Genomic DNA, 20,609 nt, shown 5'->3' on the forward strand with positions numbered 1-20,609 from the left:
TGATCATGATAATGTTACGTCATGGAACTGTCACGAGTCCCTTAAAAAGAGAATTGATACTCCGGTTCAGGAATTCACTGAATTATCACACATTTTCTCTCAAGTATCAACAGGAAATGATCTTATTTGTGAAGAATGTAATTATGTGAAAGAAAACACGTTCCTTTGTCATGCAAATAGAGTTTGTTTGGGACATACCAATAAAATAACGCATGCGTGGTTTTTCATTAGTTATATTACTTCAAACCCGGTTTATGAATATGGATATACTTCTCGTTGTGGCGCATGCGCAATTATTTACCTGGTCGTGGAGGGACAAAGTTGGTACAAACTGGGTTCCTTCGGCTAGGGTCGTGCGATGGGAAGTCTTCACAGTTAAGTTCAGCTGGCCATTCCATTTCTAGGTCATTAAGAAGGGTAGCTTCGCAGTCCTTTCGGGCCTTAGGGGAACAGAGGAAAAAGGGGAGAAAACGATTAAAAATAGATAGGTCAGAATGATGAAAGATATTGTACTTTCCATCAAGTCGACACAGAGTATACTCCATAATTTGAAATGTTTGGTAAATTTTATTGACAACGAGGCTTATCACAGAAAACATGATACGAAAGCCAAAGACAGAAAAATAGGAGTAGAGCAACATTTAGATACTTTTTGACAATGTTAGGAACGATTTTTTAAAAGTTCTACAAATACAATTTATGGGGAAAGAGTGTCAGGAGAAGGGTTTCCATTTTGACATTAAATCATTATAATGAATACTGTTTTCTTTCCCCACTAAATGTTTACATTCAATAGGTGAAGTGAATTTGCAAGACACTTATGTAGCTAACTAGCTGTTTAAACAATTTTTGGTTAATCATCGATATACTTCAAGCAATATTTCTTTCTATAACTCTATGGAAAAATTGTTTAACAAAAATGTTGTTTACAAATATGATGGAATATTTGGTTACCATAGAGCTCTCGTAATTTCAGTTGAAGGGATAATGGTTACCTTTCTCGTCATATTAACTTGACAGACATTTTGTTTTCACATGATATATCCTGAGGCAATTCGAGTCGCAATAAAGCCAACCTTTCAAAATTTAGTACCTTCGTTGATATCATTTTTTGGATTAAATAGTTTGGTTTCATTTTTTTCATTTTCCTACCAAGGCTATCTCTTGTCGTCTCCTTCTTCCCGTTTGATGTTCTGGTTTCAAACAAAGTCATTTCATATTTAAAATCGTCAACAATAATAATGATTCAGCTGATATTGTTGGCCGTATAAGACTTTTGACAAACATCCTTCTATATGGACTGCTTGAAAGAAGTCGTTTACACTACGCACTTATGAAAACACGAACGTGTGAATAGTTCACAGGGAAACAACACAGGAAATATCATATTAAAAAGATAGAGAGGTATATATATATATATATATATATATATATTTTTATATATATATATATATATATATATATTTATATATATATATATATATATATATATATATATGTATATATATATATGTATATATATATACATATATATATATTTATATATATATATATATATTTATATATATATATATATTTATATATATATGTATATATATATATGTATATGTATATATACATATATATATATTTATATATATATATATATTTATATTTATATATATATATATATATATATATATATATATATATATATATATATATATATATATATATATATATATATATATATATATATAAAGAGAGGGCCTGGGACATTCATAACATTGTTTATAAAAGAAATCCTTTTAGGGAACCGTTCTTTGATTTCTTCCTCAACGAGGCAAGACAACGACTGCCAAATGGCCTTTGTTCCGAACAAAGCGAAAAACGTGTCATATCGACGGGTTTCGAAGACTAATAATGTTTACAATTCTATTCTCTGATAACAATGGCATAGGTCAAAGACCGCTTTTAAGTTTTAAATAATTTCAGATTGACCGATGGATGGACCTATTAATACCCGCCATTCACTGATTTCGGGCTTCATTTAACCTTCATCAAATATTTTTGACCGAAATATTGACAAAGCAAGACGTTTGGTAAATAGAGTGGGTTGTTCTATATAATACAAAGTAGGTTTCGATTGACAAATTTCGGTTGATCTTTTTCTATTTCTCTTTGGTCAGTTTAAGAAAAAGAGAATTTGAACTTTATTATCCTTTCTAGTTAAGTTTTGATGCAAGCCACCCCTTGGGGATACAGATATAAAATAGGTGAACTAGTAACTGTAGAAGGTGGCCGAGCCAGGGAAAGAAATTTTCCATCTTTTATCGCAGTCAGGCAATACGACTGTCCAATCCAAATAACTCCATGCAGCGTGTTATATAAAAGATATGTGTGAGCTACATTACCAACTCATAACGCATGTTAATAAGATGCGCATAAATTACAGGTATAAGTAAAGTGGTGGCTACCGGACAAATACTTTCTTTGCGGCCCGCGAGAAGATTTCCAAGCCCCTAATCAACATGCCGCCAGCCGTACCGTATGACAAGAAAAAAACATGATGTAGTAGGCCTATATCATCTACCTTGCGTGGGAGTTTGTACAGCATACATTTCAATATACCAGTACGATGGACATAATCATGTATAACTTGATGATCTTCTGAACACTACTTCTTTGTAAGTGTTGCGACCAGGGCTGGATTGGGTAGCATTTCACTGTGGCCCGCAAGATAAACTTCGTACCCACCCCTGGCATTAACCATTTAAATCACCTTCTTGAGTTAGGTCAACAACTTTAAGGCCAAATTTCGTTCGTTCAGATGACCGACAAATTAAAATAAAATGATGAAATATTCACTAAGCTAATTGAACAACCACAGGTTGGCGTGTACTTGCGATGAGGAGGGATGGGGTATGTGTGGGTCGGGTGGTAATGACTCGAACCATTTCCAGAGCAATGATTTAATGCGAGAGGGACGACGCCACACATTTGACAGCTTCTAACATTGCTTTGACTCCTATTGTCACCTACCTCGAACATGTTTGGCGTTCATGTATACTTCGTTTAATGTTGTGAAACGCCTTTATTCTTCCTCGTCATGGACTTCCAGCATAATTCTGGATTAAATTATAGCTACCAGCTCTAACTATATTCTGGTCCTATAAGAGTACACCTAGATACATATTACACAGAGACAAATACACATCGAACACACAGATGGTACTATAAGCTGTCAAACGAAGGAACTTTATTCGGTTTTGATTAGAGAGTATATTATTACATCGATTTATTTTCTCCACTTTTTTTTTGTAAAATAAGATAACATCAAGTTTGCATTCCTTTTATATCGGAATCCCTGGCCGGGTGAAAAGGGCAGATCCTATTCGGAGTTAATCACTGGGGGTTTGTTTTCCAAATAACAGGTGAATAAATGTTGAAGTTTGTGCGTCTGACAGATTTGAAGGTTTGTTCAGTTGCTCAAATTTGTGTGTATATATAATATATATATATTTATATATATATATATATATATATATATAACTATATATATATAAATATATATATTTATATATATATATATATATATAAATATATATATATAAATATATTTATATTTACATATATATATATATATATATATTTATATATATATTTATATTGTATATGTATTTATATTCATATATATATTGGAGATATATATATATATATATGGAGGTGGAAGAGGGCACGAATTTTGACGGGCAGTGGGGACATGTGACTTTGATTTGGAAGAACAAAGAAAAAAAAACACAAAATTTCCCAAAATTTCCCGATAAAAGGTTAATCGTCAGTCCATTACAGTACCAAAATGACATATCCATGCTAAAGTTTCCTTCTTAGGGTTTTTTTCAGCTGGTGGACCTATTGCGCCCAAGAAATACTTGTATATCACATCATGTCAGGATATATGTCGAATAAAGATGAGCGATATTAACTTCCTCGCCCATGTGCTTGCCAATTACGTTCCGTCAAATCTATACGGAACAACCAATGCCAATTTTTCGGCATCGCACACTGTGGCAATTTGGAAATTTACCTTTGACTCTGATCCGAAGGGTTACAATATTTTTTCGTCACTGGTTAATAAAACCAGGAACATGAAGACTTTGACAAAATTGTTCGTGTAAACATGCGTTGTTGATATCCCTGGCAATCACAAACTGGGGTCAAATTTTATGATAAATGAGTAAACGTTATGGGTTCCACTTTTCTCGTTCTTTCGCGGTAAATGCACGTCGCAAGTTTATCTTAATATATACTCTTCTTCTACAGGGCATATATATGTCTATACATATAGCCTATATATATAAACACCGTTATATAAGAGGGTGCACCGTTAATCTGTTTCATGTGAACAGTACATACTGGAGTCAGGAATGAATGTTTGTATAATAGGCACGAACAATACAGATGTAGCCAGTAGCGCGGCGGTTCATATACAGAAATACTTCACGGTGTTAAGGAGTTAACCAATTTCGAGAACAATATTTTTATATCACTAAAAGAAAGAGATATAAAGATATTCATAAAATACATGTTCATCATTTAAAGTATATTGCACAATGCGCATACACATTAAAAGCTCTAATTTGCATATTACACTCTGGGCTGCAGTTTGCTATTGCCATTAACTAAGTTACCAGACTGTTACTAGCAGATTTTTCACAATTGGGGGAAGGAGAAGGCCAGGTATGGGTGGGCGTGTTTGTGTGCGAGGAGCAGGAGGGTAGGCGCGGGGTTGGTATGTACCAACTTGATAGAAAAGACGCTGTTTAGGTACAAAAGGAGTGTAAAAGCGAATGAACATGGTAGGCTACTCACAATACACTACCTTTCTCTTTTCACGTAATACATTGTAAAGCAACGACAATGCCGCATGTATAAACATCCCCATCTCACCCCACTCCCCCTCCCCCCACAAAAAAAAACAAGAGAAAATTCAAAGGCTCACACAAACGATTGAAAGTTGAAGAACAGATCTAAGCGAGAGAGAACAGGTGACCTACATGAATCTTTTGCTCAAGTCAGCAAAATATAACCTGCTACCTTATCACGGTATTACAGGGAATCTCTTTAGGATGCGTGACCCACTTCCGGTATGACCGATAAGAGAAAGACTAGTAGCTCACTGATGCCGCGAAAATTAGACAAGGTCAAGTACAAAACCCGGGAAGGTCAATCTGATAATTCTAAAGCTCGAAAGAGAAACTATCACTTCTGGTTTTAGAGTAAACAGCCCAAAAACTTTTACTGCAGTGAGACTACGTTGAAAATGAAATATTTCTTTTTCGTAATTCGTATGTATACAGAGGGGCGGACTGACCGGTCGTGGTATTGGGCGTGCCCCCGGGGGGCTCAGGGCAATAGGGCCTTCATATCCTCCTAAATACAATCCGATATTTATTTAACTTGTGTATAAGTTTTGTACCATTGAATATTGTGATCCTTCCTTATCCGTGTTAGGTACTTTGTATTCAGAATTTGGCTAAATTTCGACAATTTTTCTTAGAAGTTGTGTCGAAGATTTCTCACAATATTCCTGGCTTTGCCACTTGTGGAGGAGGGGCTAGGGGTTGGGCGTGTTTGCCCGGGACCAGATCAACTTCAGCCTATACGCCCTTGACTGTATACAAAAACTTGAGATTGTTTAAGAAAAAGATGGCCCGAACGGGGTTGGCAGAGGGAGGGGGTACTGAAACTTTTGTCCAATCAGAGAGTTTCATTAATGTGACGTCACTTTAGACGTTTTACGTACAAAATATGGTAATCCGTTTTGTATTTTGTTATATGGCTATTAATATATGCGTATGGTATTTTATCATATTCATCTATAGCTTGGACGAAGAATGAAAAGGTTTCACTTGGTCAACTAACTCAAATATATCTCAACATGCGTTAATAATTGCAGTTTGATGGTGTTTCATTTCAATTTCTCTGATTTCAGATATAGTTAAATCCTTAAAATCCTTCTGCATGTGAGTATGTGTATGTTTGGTGCATGTTCTGAGTGTGTGGCTATATATTATATTATTATCCACGATGCAACCTAATTTCTTGGTTATTGTTACAAGGTGCGCATGAACGAATACATATTATGCTATAAAGACAGAAGTACACTATTAAACAGTATCTCGCCATCTTTCGAAATAATTCAATTGTTTCCTGTAATTTCAGGTTGGTAATCTTTCGAGTTTTCTTCGCATCGGAGATTTCGGAATATCGGATGACTTTTGATAATCTAGGGCAATATGTCAGACTGCACTCATAAATGTCAGAACACGCACGAACGATCATGGGAAGCCTTGGTAATCTTAATAAAGCAGCCATAGAATATACTCTTTTTTTTTTTGCTTTTACCTATGCAAATATTAGATAATTACAAAAAATACATTCATATAGTATATATACAGTAACTGCGCAGTACAGTATACAGAGCATATAGCGTATAAACGTTCGGTTTACAAGATGGACATATGCAACTCTTGCTTTCCTTGATAAATAAACACAGTAGCTACCGTATACTACAATGGTCAATTGGGTAACAGCTACTCCCCATCTGAAAAGGTCAGGGCCAATCCAGGAGCAACTGACGAGTACCACCTCTAGGATCAAATTCTCTGCCTTTATAGTCTAAGATCAAGTCCAATTAGAGATATACAGAACAGAGTGTAGCTCGCTCACCAACATTTACCATGATCATCATAGTATTTATTCCCTTTCCAAGAGACTTGTGGGATTTCAATTGACGTAACACAGTTACGAGCACTTCGTTACAGGTTTACTGTACGGGTGGGGGGGGGGGTGGAGACTGGGATTCAGAGATGGGTCAAGATGTTTAACTTTCGTGCCCAGTGTTTCTTCCTAACGGTGAATGTTTCTTAAAATGCATCTATAGTTGGCAGTAACCTTGCTTGTCATATTTTTGGGATTCTTTAAAAGGCTTTTGGCTAAAGTGAGTTATGAGTATGAATACACAAATCATATCTTAGTTTATGGTGGAGTGTAAATTTGTAAATGTTTTTATCGTAATTATCATGTGTGCTGCAGTCTTCCACAAAAGTACTTTTTAAAGGGAAAACTTGTCACCGAGAATTGAGGCTTGGCACGAAACCCAAACAACTAGATCCACCACCATCAACCCCCCCCCCCCCCACTGCAGTCCCTTTACATCGATACGGGGTGCAACCGTATGACCATCATGAACGGTGTTACGCCCAAGTGAGGTTTCACGAGTCCTCCCTTGGAAGGGAATGATTTCACGCAGGATTTCGGTTTAAAGTTGGAAAAAAATCTGAAAAGGACAGATACTTCACATGATTGTAACCAAACAGGCCGAGAAGTCTTCCACAAGGTACAGCAAATCCATAAGTCAAAGGGTGAAACTATGACAACTTGTTGAAGGGCTTGCGGAGTATATAGAAGCGAGTTATCATCTATTACCTAACCATTCGGATTTCCTGTAATGTATTTCTGGCTATATCAGTATTAGCGTCGCTGGATAACCACTTCTTTCCCGGTTTCCTATATCACCGCGATTTAAAACATCAAAGCGATTTACATATAGGCTACGCGCCTCTGTAATCAGCTGAATAAATCAACGGTTTTCAGGTTGTTGATCCAGTATTTAAAAAAGAGAGGGAATGTAGCCCTGAAGTCGACGCCCATGTAGGGGGGGGGTGGTCCCTTCTTCCCGTTCCGACCGAATGCAAAGCAAATTTTAGACGGGAAATGGAGTATTCTGATGCTTTTTTAGGCTGAACATTAGATATATATATATATATAACTAGGTCTGCATGCATCGTTTTCCTATAACAATACTTAATTTAAGGGGGAGGAAGGGGGAGCGTGATAATTAGGATGGGGACACCGCTTGGATACGCACCTTTTTGCAATTATAATAAGTATAATTTGCAATTATATTAAAGTTTGACCACAATACTATCATACAGCGGTCGTTTAGGCTACTTTACTATTGGAAAGATAGTATACGTTACCGAATTGTTGACTATGCATACAAAATATTTAATGTTCCCTTTAAAAATCTTTACATTGTCTTCATATTTTAGCATTTTTAATTTTAAAAATGGCCATGAATCAGTGGCTCTACAGTACGTAAACTTTATAAGCGGTTCAGGGCCCTTTTGTGCACGCTGTGACTCGCAGTTCTTGAAATACTCTAAAGCTGAAAATTAAATTTCCAAAGTGATTTAAACATGCTTATAAGAAAATAGCGGTTGGCAATAATCATGTGTTTTTTTAAAATTGAGTATGCATTAATTCCACTTTGTTTTCATATACCGGTATATATTTATTCTTCGACCTTAGACGATTTGTCAACCGGGAAATTATAACTATATTTTCAAACCTATAAATATGCACAAAAAAAATGTTAATTGTCAGAATATTGTCGATTTGTCAACCTGGAAATTAAAACTTGATTAAACTACATAACACTGAAAAATTGAACTCACCCTTTCGCATAATTCTCTGCAAGGCTTTTGGGGCTTTTTGGGAACATCTCGCCAAACTGGACAAGCAGGAAGAAAAGACGCGCACACAAATGCGCGAATGTAAGGCGAGCATCCCGTCTTCGCTAACTCTTCATAGGGCTTCATAGCCTCTTTCGCTTCCTTCTGATCTGCATGGTCCATAATATTTGGAAAGAATGTTTTCTCGTAACCTAATCCGCCGATTTCGCTACAAAATTTGCTCTTTACTCTTGGACAAAGCGCACTCTTTCCCCCTTCTACGGTCACGCACAAGACCAGAATTGAAATTTTCCAAATAACACTCATTTTCAGTTTGTTTTCTTTCCCCTGTCGAGGTTATTTTGCGCGAATTTTATTCCAGACTCCTGAAAGTTTTTGGTTTTTTGAAGAGCTCTCAAAAACAAATATAGGAATGAGACGCTGCAGAATAGGACCACAGATATATAAAGCAAGAGGTTAGGTTCTAAGAACCAGACGTTGTATTTACTAACGTACTGGAGGGATGGTGGAGGGTCCTCCTCGACTTGTCTGCCGCTCAGATCACAGAGAACAAGTGACGGATGGGTTCTAAGTGGATGGTGACATCACACACCCGTAGCGCGAGAAGAGTTCAACAGAAAGAACCGTTCAATTACATCTGGTTTTACCATCGCTTGAAATGGGAAAAAAGAAAGAAAAAAATAAATATCCGATTTGACCTTTGTTTCAATCCAGGAAATCTAACTACCCTAATGACCTACTCTTGACGAGATGCAACAGTTTCCTAACCGTCAAGCTTGGATACAAGCCCTGTAACAGGTCAAGTGTATAGCTTTGGAAAATATTGGCCTTTTAGGGGTGAAAACAAAAAGTCGTCCTTGCGATTTCTCCGTCAACTTGGCTCTCCTTCCTCGGTTGCTCTTTTTATATCTTCTTATCTCCCTCTCAATCGGCAATCTTTCTCCAACTGAGGAAGAGAATTCTTGAAATAAATACTTCTACGCCTGGTCTGATTAATACAAATGTCTACCTCGTTGTACAGACTGTTTCAAAGCTCGAGTCATTCAAGGGAAAGAATTTCAATATAATCCTAAACCACCAGCTGGGATTGTTTTCCCCTTTTATCTTCTTATTCCTTCTTCTTGTTCTTCCTCTTTCCACTTTTTGCGGTATAACCTTTGCTTTATTTCAAAAGTTTCTTCTTTAAGTAGTCCAACCAAACCTTACTCATATAGAATAAATATATGACTGCATTCCAATCCACGATAAATCCAGCCACACGTTTATTCGGCGACCCATAAACTATATGTCTCATATAAAAATATAAATATCTATATATTGTCCATATATATGTTAGTCACCGTGGTCAAACTTAATCCTCACGGCAAATAAAATATTCCAAGATGTCACAAAAGTGTCCCAGCAAAACAGGATTTTGTCCACACTTCCTCCTGTCGCTACACAGAATAGAACTAACAACCTAATCCTTCTTCTTTATCGTTGCGCGTATACCCCAAACCGTCAGAGTGCAAACATGAGGTAAATGAGCATTAGAAAGGGAAAAATTGAACCCTTTCATCTGTTCATTGCTAGGGTGATGTCACAATCGTAGCAATAGTTTAGTCTTGTTTTGATAGTTCCTCGTTGGATAACGCCATGAATGGCAAACGCCGTGCTGTGCCTCAACAATGTACGGGAAAAAAATCCTTCAAAAGGCTAACGAAGTTCAATTTGTCGACTTTTGGCGGAAATTGATTCAGAAATTGCAGGCCCGAAGTCGTTGTACTGAAACGCACTTATACGCACATGTCTACTTCTGGTTTTTTGTTACGGTTAAAGCAGGCTAAAGGGAGCATTCGTGAGTCGAAAGACATTCACTGCAGTACATTAACAGTATAAATATTTGTCTAAACTTCACACGCGTTTGCTAACCGAAGGATTAATATATGAGTGTGTTAAATAATGTTATCAAAAGTTTCGAATCGACGTTATAGGAATCAGAGAATGTGGCGAGATGGAGTTAAGTCTGTAAAGGGGGGGGGGGGGGGGAAGGGGTGACAAAACGACAATACAAATTAAAGTGACTTATTACAGCTCTGTAGCTTTAAGGAAATGATGCGCGTCATAGTGAAAGGAAGTCATGAGTGCTAACATCTTGCAAGTGATAAGTTGAAAACTGAACTTGATATATGCCAAATGTCATAAAAATACGAAGAAAGAGGAAGTTATTATTATACAGACAAACGACTTATATATATATATATATATATATATATATATATATATATATATATATGTATATATATATATATTTATATATATATATATATATATAAATATATATATATATATATTATTACATGCAAATTAACATTAGTCTTTCATTTCATTCCAAAGCTCTTGTTTGCGCAACATATATCTCAATAAGTTTTACATTTTTGGACACTGGACCCTCTACTTGACAAGGGTTCTACACGTGACATTGAGGGTCCGGTCGAGCCTTTAGGACTATCATGGCCCACTAGGCCCCCATTTTGAAATCTTCACCTTTTCTTTTGTTTTAGGTCAGTTCCTCGGATGCAACACAAACTCAGTAAATGGAAAAACAAAAGACCTTTATGACGTCACGCTTAGGCGTAACATGTTGTACAATGCATTATAACTTTGCGAAAACAAATGATGAACAATATCATCCCAAGTGTAATGTGTGTATTTTTATGTGATGTGAAAATAACATATTTTAATTAATAAACAATGGAGTAACAGTAACCACCTAACAACATTTAAGCATGCACTGAGGCGCTGAAGTCATCATCAATTTTACCTAAAAGGAGCATTCCTAAGGTTTTGCAACTTTTAACGATGAATATCTTGAAAACCGAAGAAGTTATTTTGAGCATTAGTATAGCACTTTTTTTCCCTCTCTCTGGCCTTTTAGAACCAAGTTTCAGCCTAAAGTCACCCTCGGTTAAGGGAGACAGGAATTGATTTTGTGACAGTACTTATACAACTTCTAAGAATCAAAAAAGATTTTAAACCACAACTTTTTTTTTTTGGTAAACTGTGAAACACAAACACCGAGTCACTTAAGAAGAACAAATTTATCTTTGTGACGTTTCCACAGAAACCGTGTTTTTGGGGAGTTTGTTTGCGTTTTTTCCCTCCTTTTCTCTTGTTCCATTTTATCAATGGTAACGGTTGTACTACGGCAAATGGTATATTGAATGACCGATCTGATAGTGAGTTAAGGCTACAAACAAGATTTCATAATATCAAATACAATCACTTTGATCCCACCTGAAAAGAGGAAAAATCGTTTCTCCCGACACCTTTAGGGGTTACTTATTCGCAGGTCGGAAATCTTGGCTTTCAGCTCATCAATAGTATACAGCGTGGCTTCTTTATAAACTTTTCTGGAACGCCAGTTGTGTCCTTTGGGCAAAATTACCGCTCAATGGGAGGACGGCAGATTCCCATTGGAAAATAAACACGACTTATACTCTCTGTTTAATTCTGACTGTGTAGTTTAGTTATCTATTGGTTAGTGTCATGAAGTGTATAGAATACTGCATGTATAGAAGTATAAAGGCTATACACGTAGGTCGTATGTATATTGGAATGTAGAAAGTTAATCTTAAACTGCCAATTTCCCTGAACTTCTAATAAAAATTCATCAGACAATTTCTGTCTGTATGTCCCACACATATATCATAAAGAACAACACATGGTCAGCTATGGTATATTATTATGGTATTATTTGTGTTACTATGAGTTTGTTTTTCTTTTAACTTTCGGAGCTTTAATGTTAAACATTTGCTACATAACACAAACATATGTGGAAGGGAGTAGACTATAGTTTATAAAACCATGTAGAAATCTTTAGCATGAGGTTCTATGGTATTTTTATGGATTTCACGGAAAGACCTAAATGTCTTCTAGGTCACAAGACTCATTTTAGTATGCTCAGTGTATTTCAAAATTATTTATTAGTATAAAGACACCTAACTCTCATGAGTTACATTTACAAACGAATGAAGGAATGAATGGATAGATGGATGAATGAATGAATGGATGAATGAATGAATGAATGGATGGATGGATGAATGAATGTTGAATGGATGAATGAACGAATCGATGAATGAATATATGGATGAATGAATGGATGAATGAATAGATGGATGAATGGACGAATGTATTAGTGAATGGATGGACGGATGAATGAATGAATGGATGGATGAGTGAACGAACGAATGAATGAATGAACGAACGTTGAATGGATGAATGAATGAATGAATAGATGGATGAATTAATTAATTAATTAATTGATGAATGAATGAATGAATGATTTAATGAATGAATGAATGAATGAATGGATGAATGAATGAATGAATGAATGAATGAATGAATGGATGGATGGATAGATAGATGGATAGAATGATGGATGGATGGATTGATGAATGCAGGCTTCGTTTAATTGTTTTATCAAGAGAGATTCCACCACTTTCATTTTTACCAAAACGAGGCGGGGATTTGATTACCATTAAACTATTGTTACTTAATTTGTTTGTTATTTATTTAATTATTTATTTCCTTTTTACTGTTTATACTTTTTATTGTGTATTTAATTTTGAAATTCGTGAAATAAAATTGACGTCGTTGGTCAAATGATCCAAAAAGACTTTTAATTACCCAAAGTGAGATAATAGCATTCACGAACACAGTACAATCAGCATTATGTACTCGCAATAACTGGCAGTCATTTGTATAGTTCTATTGTCTATTCTCGTTGACATATACGGTACGTATAATAATGCAACTGCATAATAGACCAAAATTAACGGAAGCTATATCAGACGGAATACTTCCGACTGCGTGAGAACTAAAAACAGGATCCTGAGTATAAATTAATAAAGGCTTCACTGAAAAATTATGGCTTGGTCATTTAGCAGTGATAACAGAACGAAGTGCCGTACGTCTGTACATCTACAATAACAAAAAACATCGCGGTGTGCTAGCATTGGCACTGTTATTATATCGTGATATCCATCTCATGTGTCATGTTCAGTATTAGAGAAAACATGGGGTATAGAGTAATGTTATATCGACGACTGAGGGGGAAGGTACTTGAACATGAGGGTAGGGGTGTGGGGGGGGGGCTAAGCAGAGGCGCAACCACGTTCACTTTATACCCCGCCCCAGATGTAAAATCAAGGAGACCAGCCAGCCCCCACACTCCCACCAGCACACAGGTTATAAGAACAACAACAAAATCCTCGTGCTAAGCCAAACCACTCCATAACTAGAAGTTAAGCCAGGTTTCCATGACAACCTGTTATACAGTTGAATACGGGCCTATTAAGCAATGCACTTTTGTAATAAGGAATGGATGTTCGGTCGGGTGGGAGAGGGGGGGGGCGGGAGGCGTTTTTTTTCCCCCAGGACGAACGTGGGTTTCAGGTTTTTCAGGAATTAACAAATTCGTTTGAAATCAGAGTTAGGGTTTAGAAAGTGGATTAATGATATAGTTTCTATGAAATTGCAGGATTGTCGTTCATAATCTGGGGTCAAAACTAGGAAAAAAAGATTCAGAACATGTTTTTTGAAAAAGCGTCACATGTTTGGAATCCAGGGATTTGATTGGCCGATGCCCACGTTCGTCCTGGGAAAAAAATACGCGGGCGGGAGAGGGTGAGAACAAGTCACATTGAATTGTCGGTATACGGACGGTATGCAGATACAAATGCTAAGATCGATTTCCCTACCAAGTCCAAGTTTCAACAAACACCGCACCGTATTAATTCACCTTATTTTCTACAGTGTTGTAATAAAGATCAATTTCCACCCTAAAACAAAACACACCCTTTACTACGTCCAATGCTATATAAGGCAGTTTTTTTTTAGCACACCATAAAAATCATGGTTTGAGAATAATCCTCCTCTTAATTTCTCTCCCTGACCTTTTTACCCCTATCCAGTAATAGGTCGGTACACTAGCAGAAAGCGAAGGATTTGAATGTTCAGGAAGTTGATATTCTAAATCCAAAAAAGAAGCGAAAAGGAAAATACTCAACGAAAACTCTATCAAAAGTGCAAAGCAATTGATAAGTTTCCGGAAGGACTATTTATTACTGGACGGTTAAATAAACCAATCGGAGTGACTATAGAATACCTAAAAAGTTTGCTGTTTTTTGTTGTTGTAATCCTCGACAACATATTTTGTAAATTACCCATGATCTTTCAGTTCCCCAAATCCCAGTCTGGACCAACTACAGTTCAATGTTCCTATAAAGTATGTAACTATGTTTATTAAGGCTATATTCCTTTACCGATTGTTCAATAATTTGGAATAAATTGATCAATTTTTGATAAAACGATTCAAGATCAATGTTTGACTGTAAATAGTCGAAAAATATTTTTCAAAAAGGAGAGAATTACGTTTAAAATGGTCACAGCTTGCATGAAACGTCATCTCCCACAAAACCCTCAGTATAACCAAAATATCATAAACAGATACAGGTTAAATATAAATCGAGCCAAGGGTATGGGTAAGGACAGGGAGGGAAAGAGAGGGAAAGGCTAGGGTAAGGAAGGGTGAGATGGGCCCCTGAAAATACAACCATGTGACTAAGAAAAACAAAGTTAACGTTACATTGAGGAGCACCTATAGTTATGTGTGAATATTGAATAAGGACGCAAAATAAAAACCCGACACAAGATGCACCTTCATGCTTCGGAGTACATCAGAGTATGTCTAGATTCTCTTAATTGTTCTGTTCAACTAGAGAATTGTTCCCAGGCATGGCGAACGAGGGGTCACGGAGATACAACCCGGCCGGTCCCAAGATCAATTAGGGGCCCGGAGAAATATGGGCTAAGAAGTATTATCTAAAGATTTTCATAATTTATTGAAGTAAAAATTAAGATTTAATATAAGGGGGGCTCAATTGCCAACACTGGGTGCTCCCCCTCCCCCTCCCGTCACCTCCCCACGTGGATAAACTAGTCACCACCAATAAACAGCAGATTCACTTTAGAATAAGGGCACGAGTTATATTCGACATAACATCCGTAGATGTATAGAAACCTAAAACAAGTCTCATCACAGAACACGTTTACCTATTGCTTACAGTACTTAATACCCATTAGCAAACATGAACGCGACATTGTCATACTGTATAGGGTAATTACAGTAATCCCCTCCCCGCCCCCCCCCCCCCCGTCACCCTCCTCCACCCATCGTTCTTTCCGATCGTTATATCGTTAGGGATATTTTCCCCTCGAATGCACCCAAAGGAATCTATTGAATGTGTGATGTACCATTTTAACAAGCTATAGATGAACAACATCCTCCGCCTTAATGTACCCTTCATGGTCCTCAAAGGCGCCTCTTTTAGCACGGTAGATTGACAGAAAACGGATACAAATAAAAGAGAAGAACTTAGATTGGTGTTAAAATCAATAGTTCTTTGAAGTGCACACTCAGCAATGTTGGAGAACCCTCGTAAACTGAAAATCAATTTACACCGAAAAGACAACAATCACTTGTTTCAAAATAGAACTTCCTAATAACCGTGTGGAATGCGTAGATGACTTTTGCTAGCTGATTTTAAACCCAAAGACAAATTGATGTAGAAAACAATCAATGCTAGGCTACACCTTTTGTATGGGATCTCACACTAAAACGTTATAGAAGACCGGGTTTTTGAATGGTAGAGGCTTAGAATTTAATTAAGTGACCTATCGACTTCAAGAGATAACTGTTAAACGTAAGACAGGATTTTCTATCACAAGTCAATGTCCCGCTTGATCAAGAGAAGAACAAAACTGCTTATTAAATCTCTCATTTAGAGCATTTATAAGGTATAGTTACACTTCATTAGAGGCAGGGAAGATCTAAAACACGATAAAAGTAAAGGGAGTACGATGAACGCTCGATCGTCCTCATCCTACGATCCCATCGCCACAATTTACTTCCGAGTCCTGTGTCATCCTATATCCCATCCCCAACATTCCCGTGCTCCTGTGCAGACTTCCTTATTCGGTTTGATATAACCATTGCGATTGATTGCGGCATGAAAGGGGATACCCGGACTACCAATCACGTAACGCGATAGTACACCCCATCCCAACCCCCCCCCCCCCATCACCTTCCCAACTGACATTATGATAAGCCACCCCTAAACCATAAAAGGTGAAATCTTACCGTTGGCTACGAGAGTGGAATGAAAGTTTGGCGTGATCCACCTGATCATGCTGTCCCCACATGACACATCTTTCCCCTCCCTGCCTCCCCACCCCGTAATGTCAGCCTCTTCTGTGTCATGGTACATTGGGAACCGTTGGTCCGTTTGTTCTAAATGCTCCATATGTTTCCTGTACGTATATCAGAATTGTCAAATGGGAGACCGCAGTAAAAACAAAATGAGGGGGAAAAGAAAAAAAGTCTGCACCCTAATAAAAATTCCAAACTCATTCAGACATCATTCTATAATTTTATTTATTTTATATATATACTCTTTTAAACTGACTAAAAATATTGCACTAATATATATATATATATTCTTGTATGCCCATACATAAAGCAGAAAAATCCCTTCTACAGTAGTTCATTGTCAATTTTTCGTCTTTCTATCTTTATGTGTGCAAGTTTTATGAATCATAATGAGTTCCTTCTCCCTGTCCAGACCAATGAAATACCCTCATTGTGTCTCGTGACCTTTCAGGTCATTTCCGAGTTAAGGTCAATAGGTCACCTCAAAAGTAATTTTAAAAAGTTGATTTGGTGTTACGACATGGGAATATTTGTCTTTTGTTCAGCCGTGGCATGCCCCGAGGCATATCAAAGGCTCATTTATAAATAAAACCTGAGATTTAAGGCAAAAAAAGAGAAAACAAAAAAAGCAAGGAAGAAGAAAGTCAGAAATGTGATATTTCAAAAAAAAAAGTTATTTAGTGACAAAACATTGCCACTCTTAAGTGGCAAACACAAGGTCACTGTCCTGTAAAGGTAAATGGCTATTTTAGGTAAAAGGTTATTCCAAAAAAGGACAGATAAATATACCTTGAAGATATTGCTAGAAGGCCAGCAAACTTTCCAGAAAAAAAGAAGACAAACATGAGGATTTAAGACAAGTTAGAGACCAGTAAATGACCTTCAAAAAAATATTCTATTTTAGAACATGTCAGTTATCTGGAAGAACTCATACTTTATTTTAACCTAATATGAACTTCTCAAAAACATAGTCAGAGTACTTTGCGGCCTGCAGTATTGGTCATGTTTGCCAGATTTGTGGTATATTACAGTATGAGTAGGAGTACAAGGAATTTCTGTCGGTATATGAGTACACAGTTATAAGCATTTTGTCTTAAAATGATTGACAGCCGACTTGCATGGTGTAAGCTACAATGCATTTGTATGGCACGCCAACGGGGACATAACTACTGTTGACTTCTCGTGCTCCAAAAGCCTATAACCAGTGCAGCAGAGTTTTCACTCATTTCATACGTTTGTCAAAGCGTCGTTGAAAGTTCAACAACGTGGTAAATGTGATAATGTTATCAAGTTATAGCAGCTACGAGAACTTCGCTGCACAGTTTTAGCGGATATTATAATCAGATATGTAAGGCTTAGCTTACGATTACACAACAACTATACCTTACATGCAAAAAGCTACACATCAATATAGTCTGCCATCAGGCACTAGAGAACGCGCAGTTTTGTGCATCCGGCCTATAGTTGGCCTATTTATACGTAACCGTAATAATGGACTATAATGCGGGCTCGGTTACTGTGTTAGGCGCTATCGAATTTTACAACGCGTTGACAAACCTATCACATGGATGAACACACTGCACTGGTTGGTTATTTCAAGCGCGCGTAGAGAGGTAGCTGTGAGAGCCTATTTGGAGTTGCCATAGTAATTCGCCTTTTCCACACATTTATACGTGCGACTATACTCGGCGTCGTAAAATAAGTAATCGTCCAGGCTAATATTGTAAACTATACAAGTAGTTGTTTGCTGGGGTCGAATTTCTCCTTACATTAGGTGAAATCATTGAACCTGACACAAACATATATCCCATGACATATGCCACGTTTTGCACTGTAATATACTCCTATAAAACTGCCAACTCGTCACGCGCACGCACACGCACGAATATAAACACCCCCACCCAAACACACACAGATATTGGAAACAAACTACCGAACTTGACAGCAGGTTTATTAATTAATAAAAGCTTAATAACATTTCCAGAGATTAAACCAAAGTTAGTACAACAAGCACGATTAAAAATAGCTGAAAGATGATTAAAACGTGTTAAAAAATCAAATTAAAACAGTTACAAATAAACAAAACCTTTTCCCCGTTTATTCGTCAATTTTAAAGCATGTGAATTTGTGTGTTTTGCTTTTGCCTTCCTTTTATTGTATTTTCACAGATAATATAAAGGATAAATTGCACCAATTCAGCACAAATATATCACGACAATATCTCGCTTCAATTCTCATACTTCTACTCCTCTCCTCTGCCCTCCTCTGCCCTCCTCTGCCCTCCTCTGCCCTCCTCTGCCCTCCTCCTATCCTATCTCCTCCTCTTCTCTTATCTCCTCCTCTCCTTTTCCCTTTCTTCCCTCCTCTAGCCTCCTCTCCCATTCTGTCCCCTACTCTCTCCTTCTTTTACCTCCACTCCCCTCTTCTCACTTCTCTCCTCGTATCCCCTCTTCTCCCCTCGTCTCCCCTACTCTCCCCTCCTTTTACCTCCTTCCCCTCTTATCCCCTCCCCTCCCCTCCTCTCTCTCCTCTCCACTCCTCTCCTTTCCCCTACTCTCCCCTCCTCTCCCTTTACCTTCACTCCCCTCCTCTCCTCTCCCATCCTCTCCCCATCCTCTCCCCTCCCTTGAACTCAGATACCCTCCTAAAAATATTGTTTCCACTTGGTTTTCACCAAATGAAGGTTAAAACTGTATATCAAATCAATAATTCCAAGCACTTGGTTCTCGCCAAGACAGTTCTTACATCAACTATAATGATATTGTAAATACAATTTAAAGAAAAATTTATAAATATAAAATGTTCGACTTTAGTTCACCAATTCACATGAAATTTGACTTATCAAACAGATACATTCTACTTGGAAGATTTTTCGCTTTTTTTTTAAAGAATAACCTCGAAATATTGATCTCAAACGGCTGTTAACAGGTTAAGAAACCCTATGGGAACCGACAGGAACATCCGCTGTTAAAACATAAAATAAAAAAAGCAGTTCTTTCATTTTCTTTCATTTTTACGGTGGAGGTATATGCAGGAAAAAAATTGTCCTATTTGCTGTCATATAAATCTGTTTACATTTAAAAAAAAACAATGCCAAAAATTGGACCAAATGACTCATAATTTTAAAAAAATCCAGAGCTCGGCCCACTCATTCTGCCCACTTGTCCAGCCTGTTTGAATAGCGAGCGACCTTTTTTTCTTCCGGAATACATGTATGTATATGTCCTACAGGATTCTACAAAGTTGAATAAAATAAATAATATTTGTGGAAATTCACTGAAATATAAACTAGTTGTAAAATTGACCATACCATATAAAAATAAATAAACTCCGGATATTTTTTATAATGCAACCTATATTTATGACTAAGCCGTTCATATTTTTTCTTCATTTTCCAATTTTGTTTATTGTCATGTAAAGGAAGTAGGTTTACCTATAACCAGCATTATTGTTTTCATGCATTTTCTGCTCACATGCGCACATTACATATTTACAAATCTTGAGATTTTAACACCAGGTTTACATTTCACAAATAATCCGTAAATTTTAGGATAATATTTGCCTTACACGTCAAGTTTTATTACCCGATATGTACCTATCACTGTGATGTCATATAACCCTGAGCCTATCAAAACGATTCAATTTGTCGTCTGTATTTGGCGAAAAGGGATTAAGCTTTTGAAAGATCTACATCAACAAAAACAACAACGCGGTACCATAATACAGAAATTGGGTTAAAATCACCGTTTTTCACAAAGAGCGTTCTAATTCTTGAAAATCTCTTGTACCTCCCCTAGCTGTTTGGAAAAGTTTTGCTCAATGATCGTAGTCTCAAAGTT

The 20,609-nt window shown here is 36.9% G+C and overlaps 1 protein-coding gene across 3 annotated transcripts in view; it reads right to left on the reverse strand.

Moving 5' to 3' along the window:
* The window catches only part of LOC139969849 (uncharacterized), a 32,229-nt gene extending 22,385 nt beyond the window's left edge, over positions 1-9,844 (reverse strand). The window contains exons 1-2 of one of the 3 annotated variants that reach the window (XM_071975174.1): positions 8,502-9,844; positions 302-440 (exon numbers count right to left, since the gene is read on the reverse strand). In XM_071975174.1, coding sequence (XP_071831275.1) covers positions 302-440; positions 8,502-8,825 — 463 coding nt within the window. In that variant the 5' untranslated portion in view covers positions 8,826-9,844. The remainder of the gene's footprint in view (positions 1-301; positions 441-8,501) is intronic. The other 2 variants (XM_071975175.1, XM_071975173.1) reach the window with 2 other exon arrangements.
* Positions 9,845-20,609: the final 10,765 nt, after the last annotated feature.

Source organism: Apostichopus japonicus, chromosome 7, assembly GCF_037975245.1.
Source record: "Apostichopus japonicus isolate 1M-3 chromosome 7, ASM3797524v1, whole genome shotgun sequence".
NCBI classification, from domain to species: domain Eukaryota; kingdom Metazoa; phylum Echinodermata; class Holothuroidea; order Aspidochirotida; family Stichopodidae; genus Apostichopus; species Apostichopus japonicus.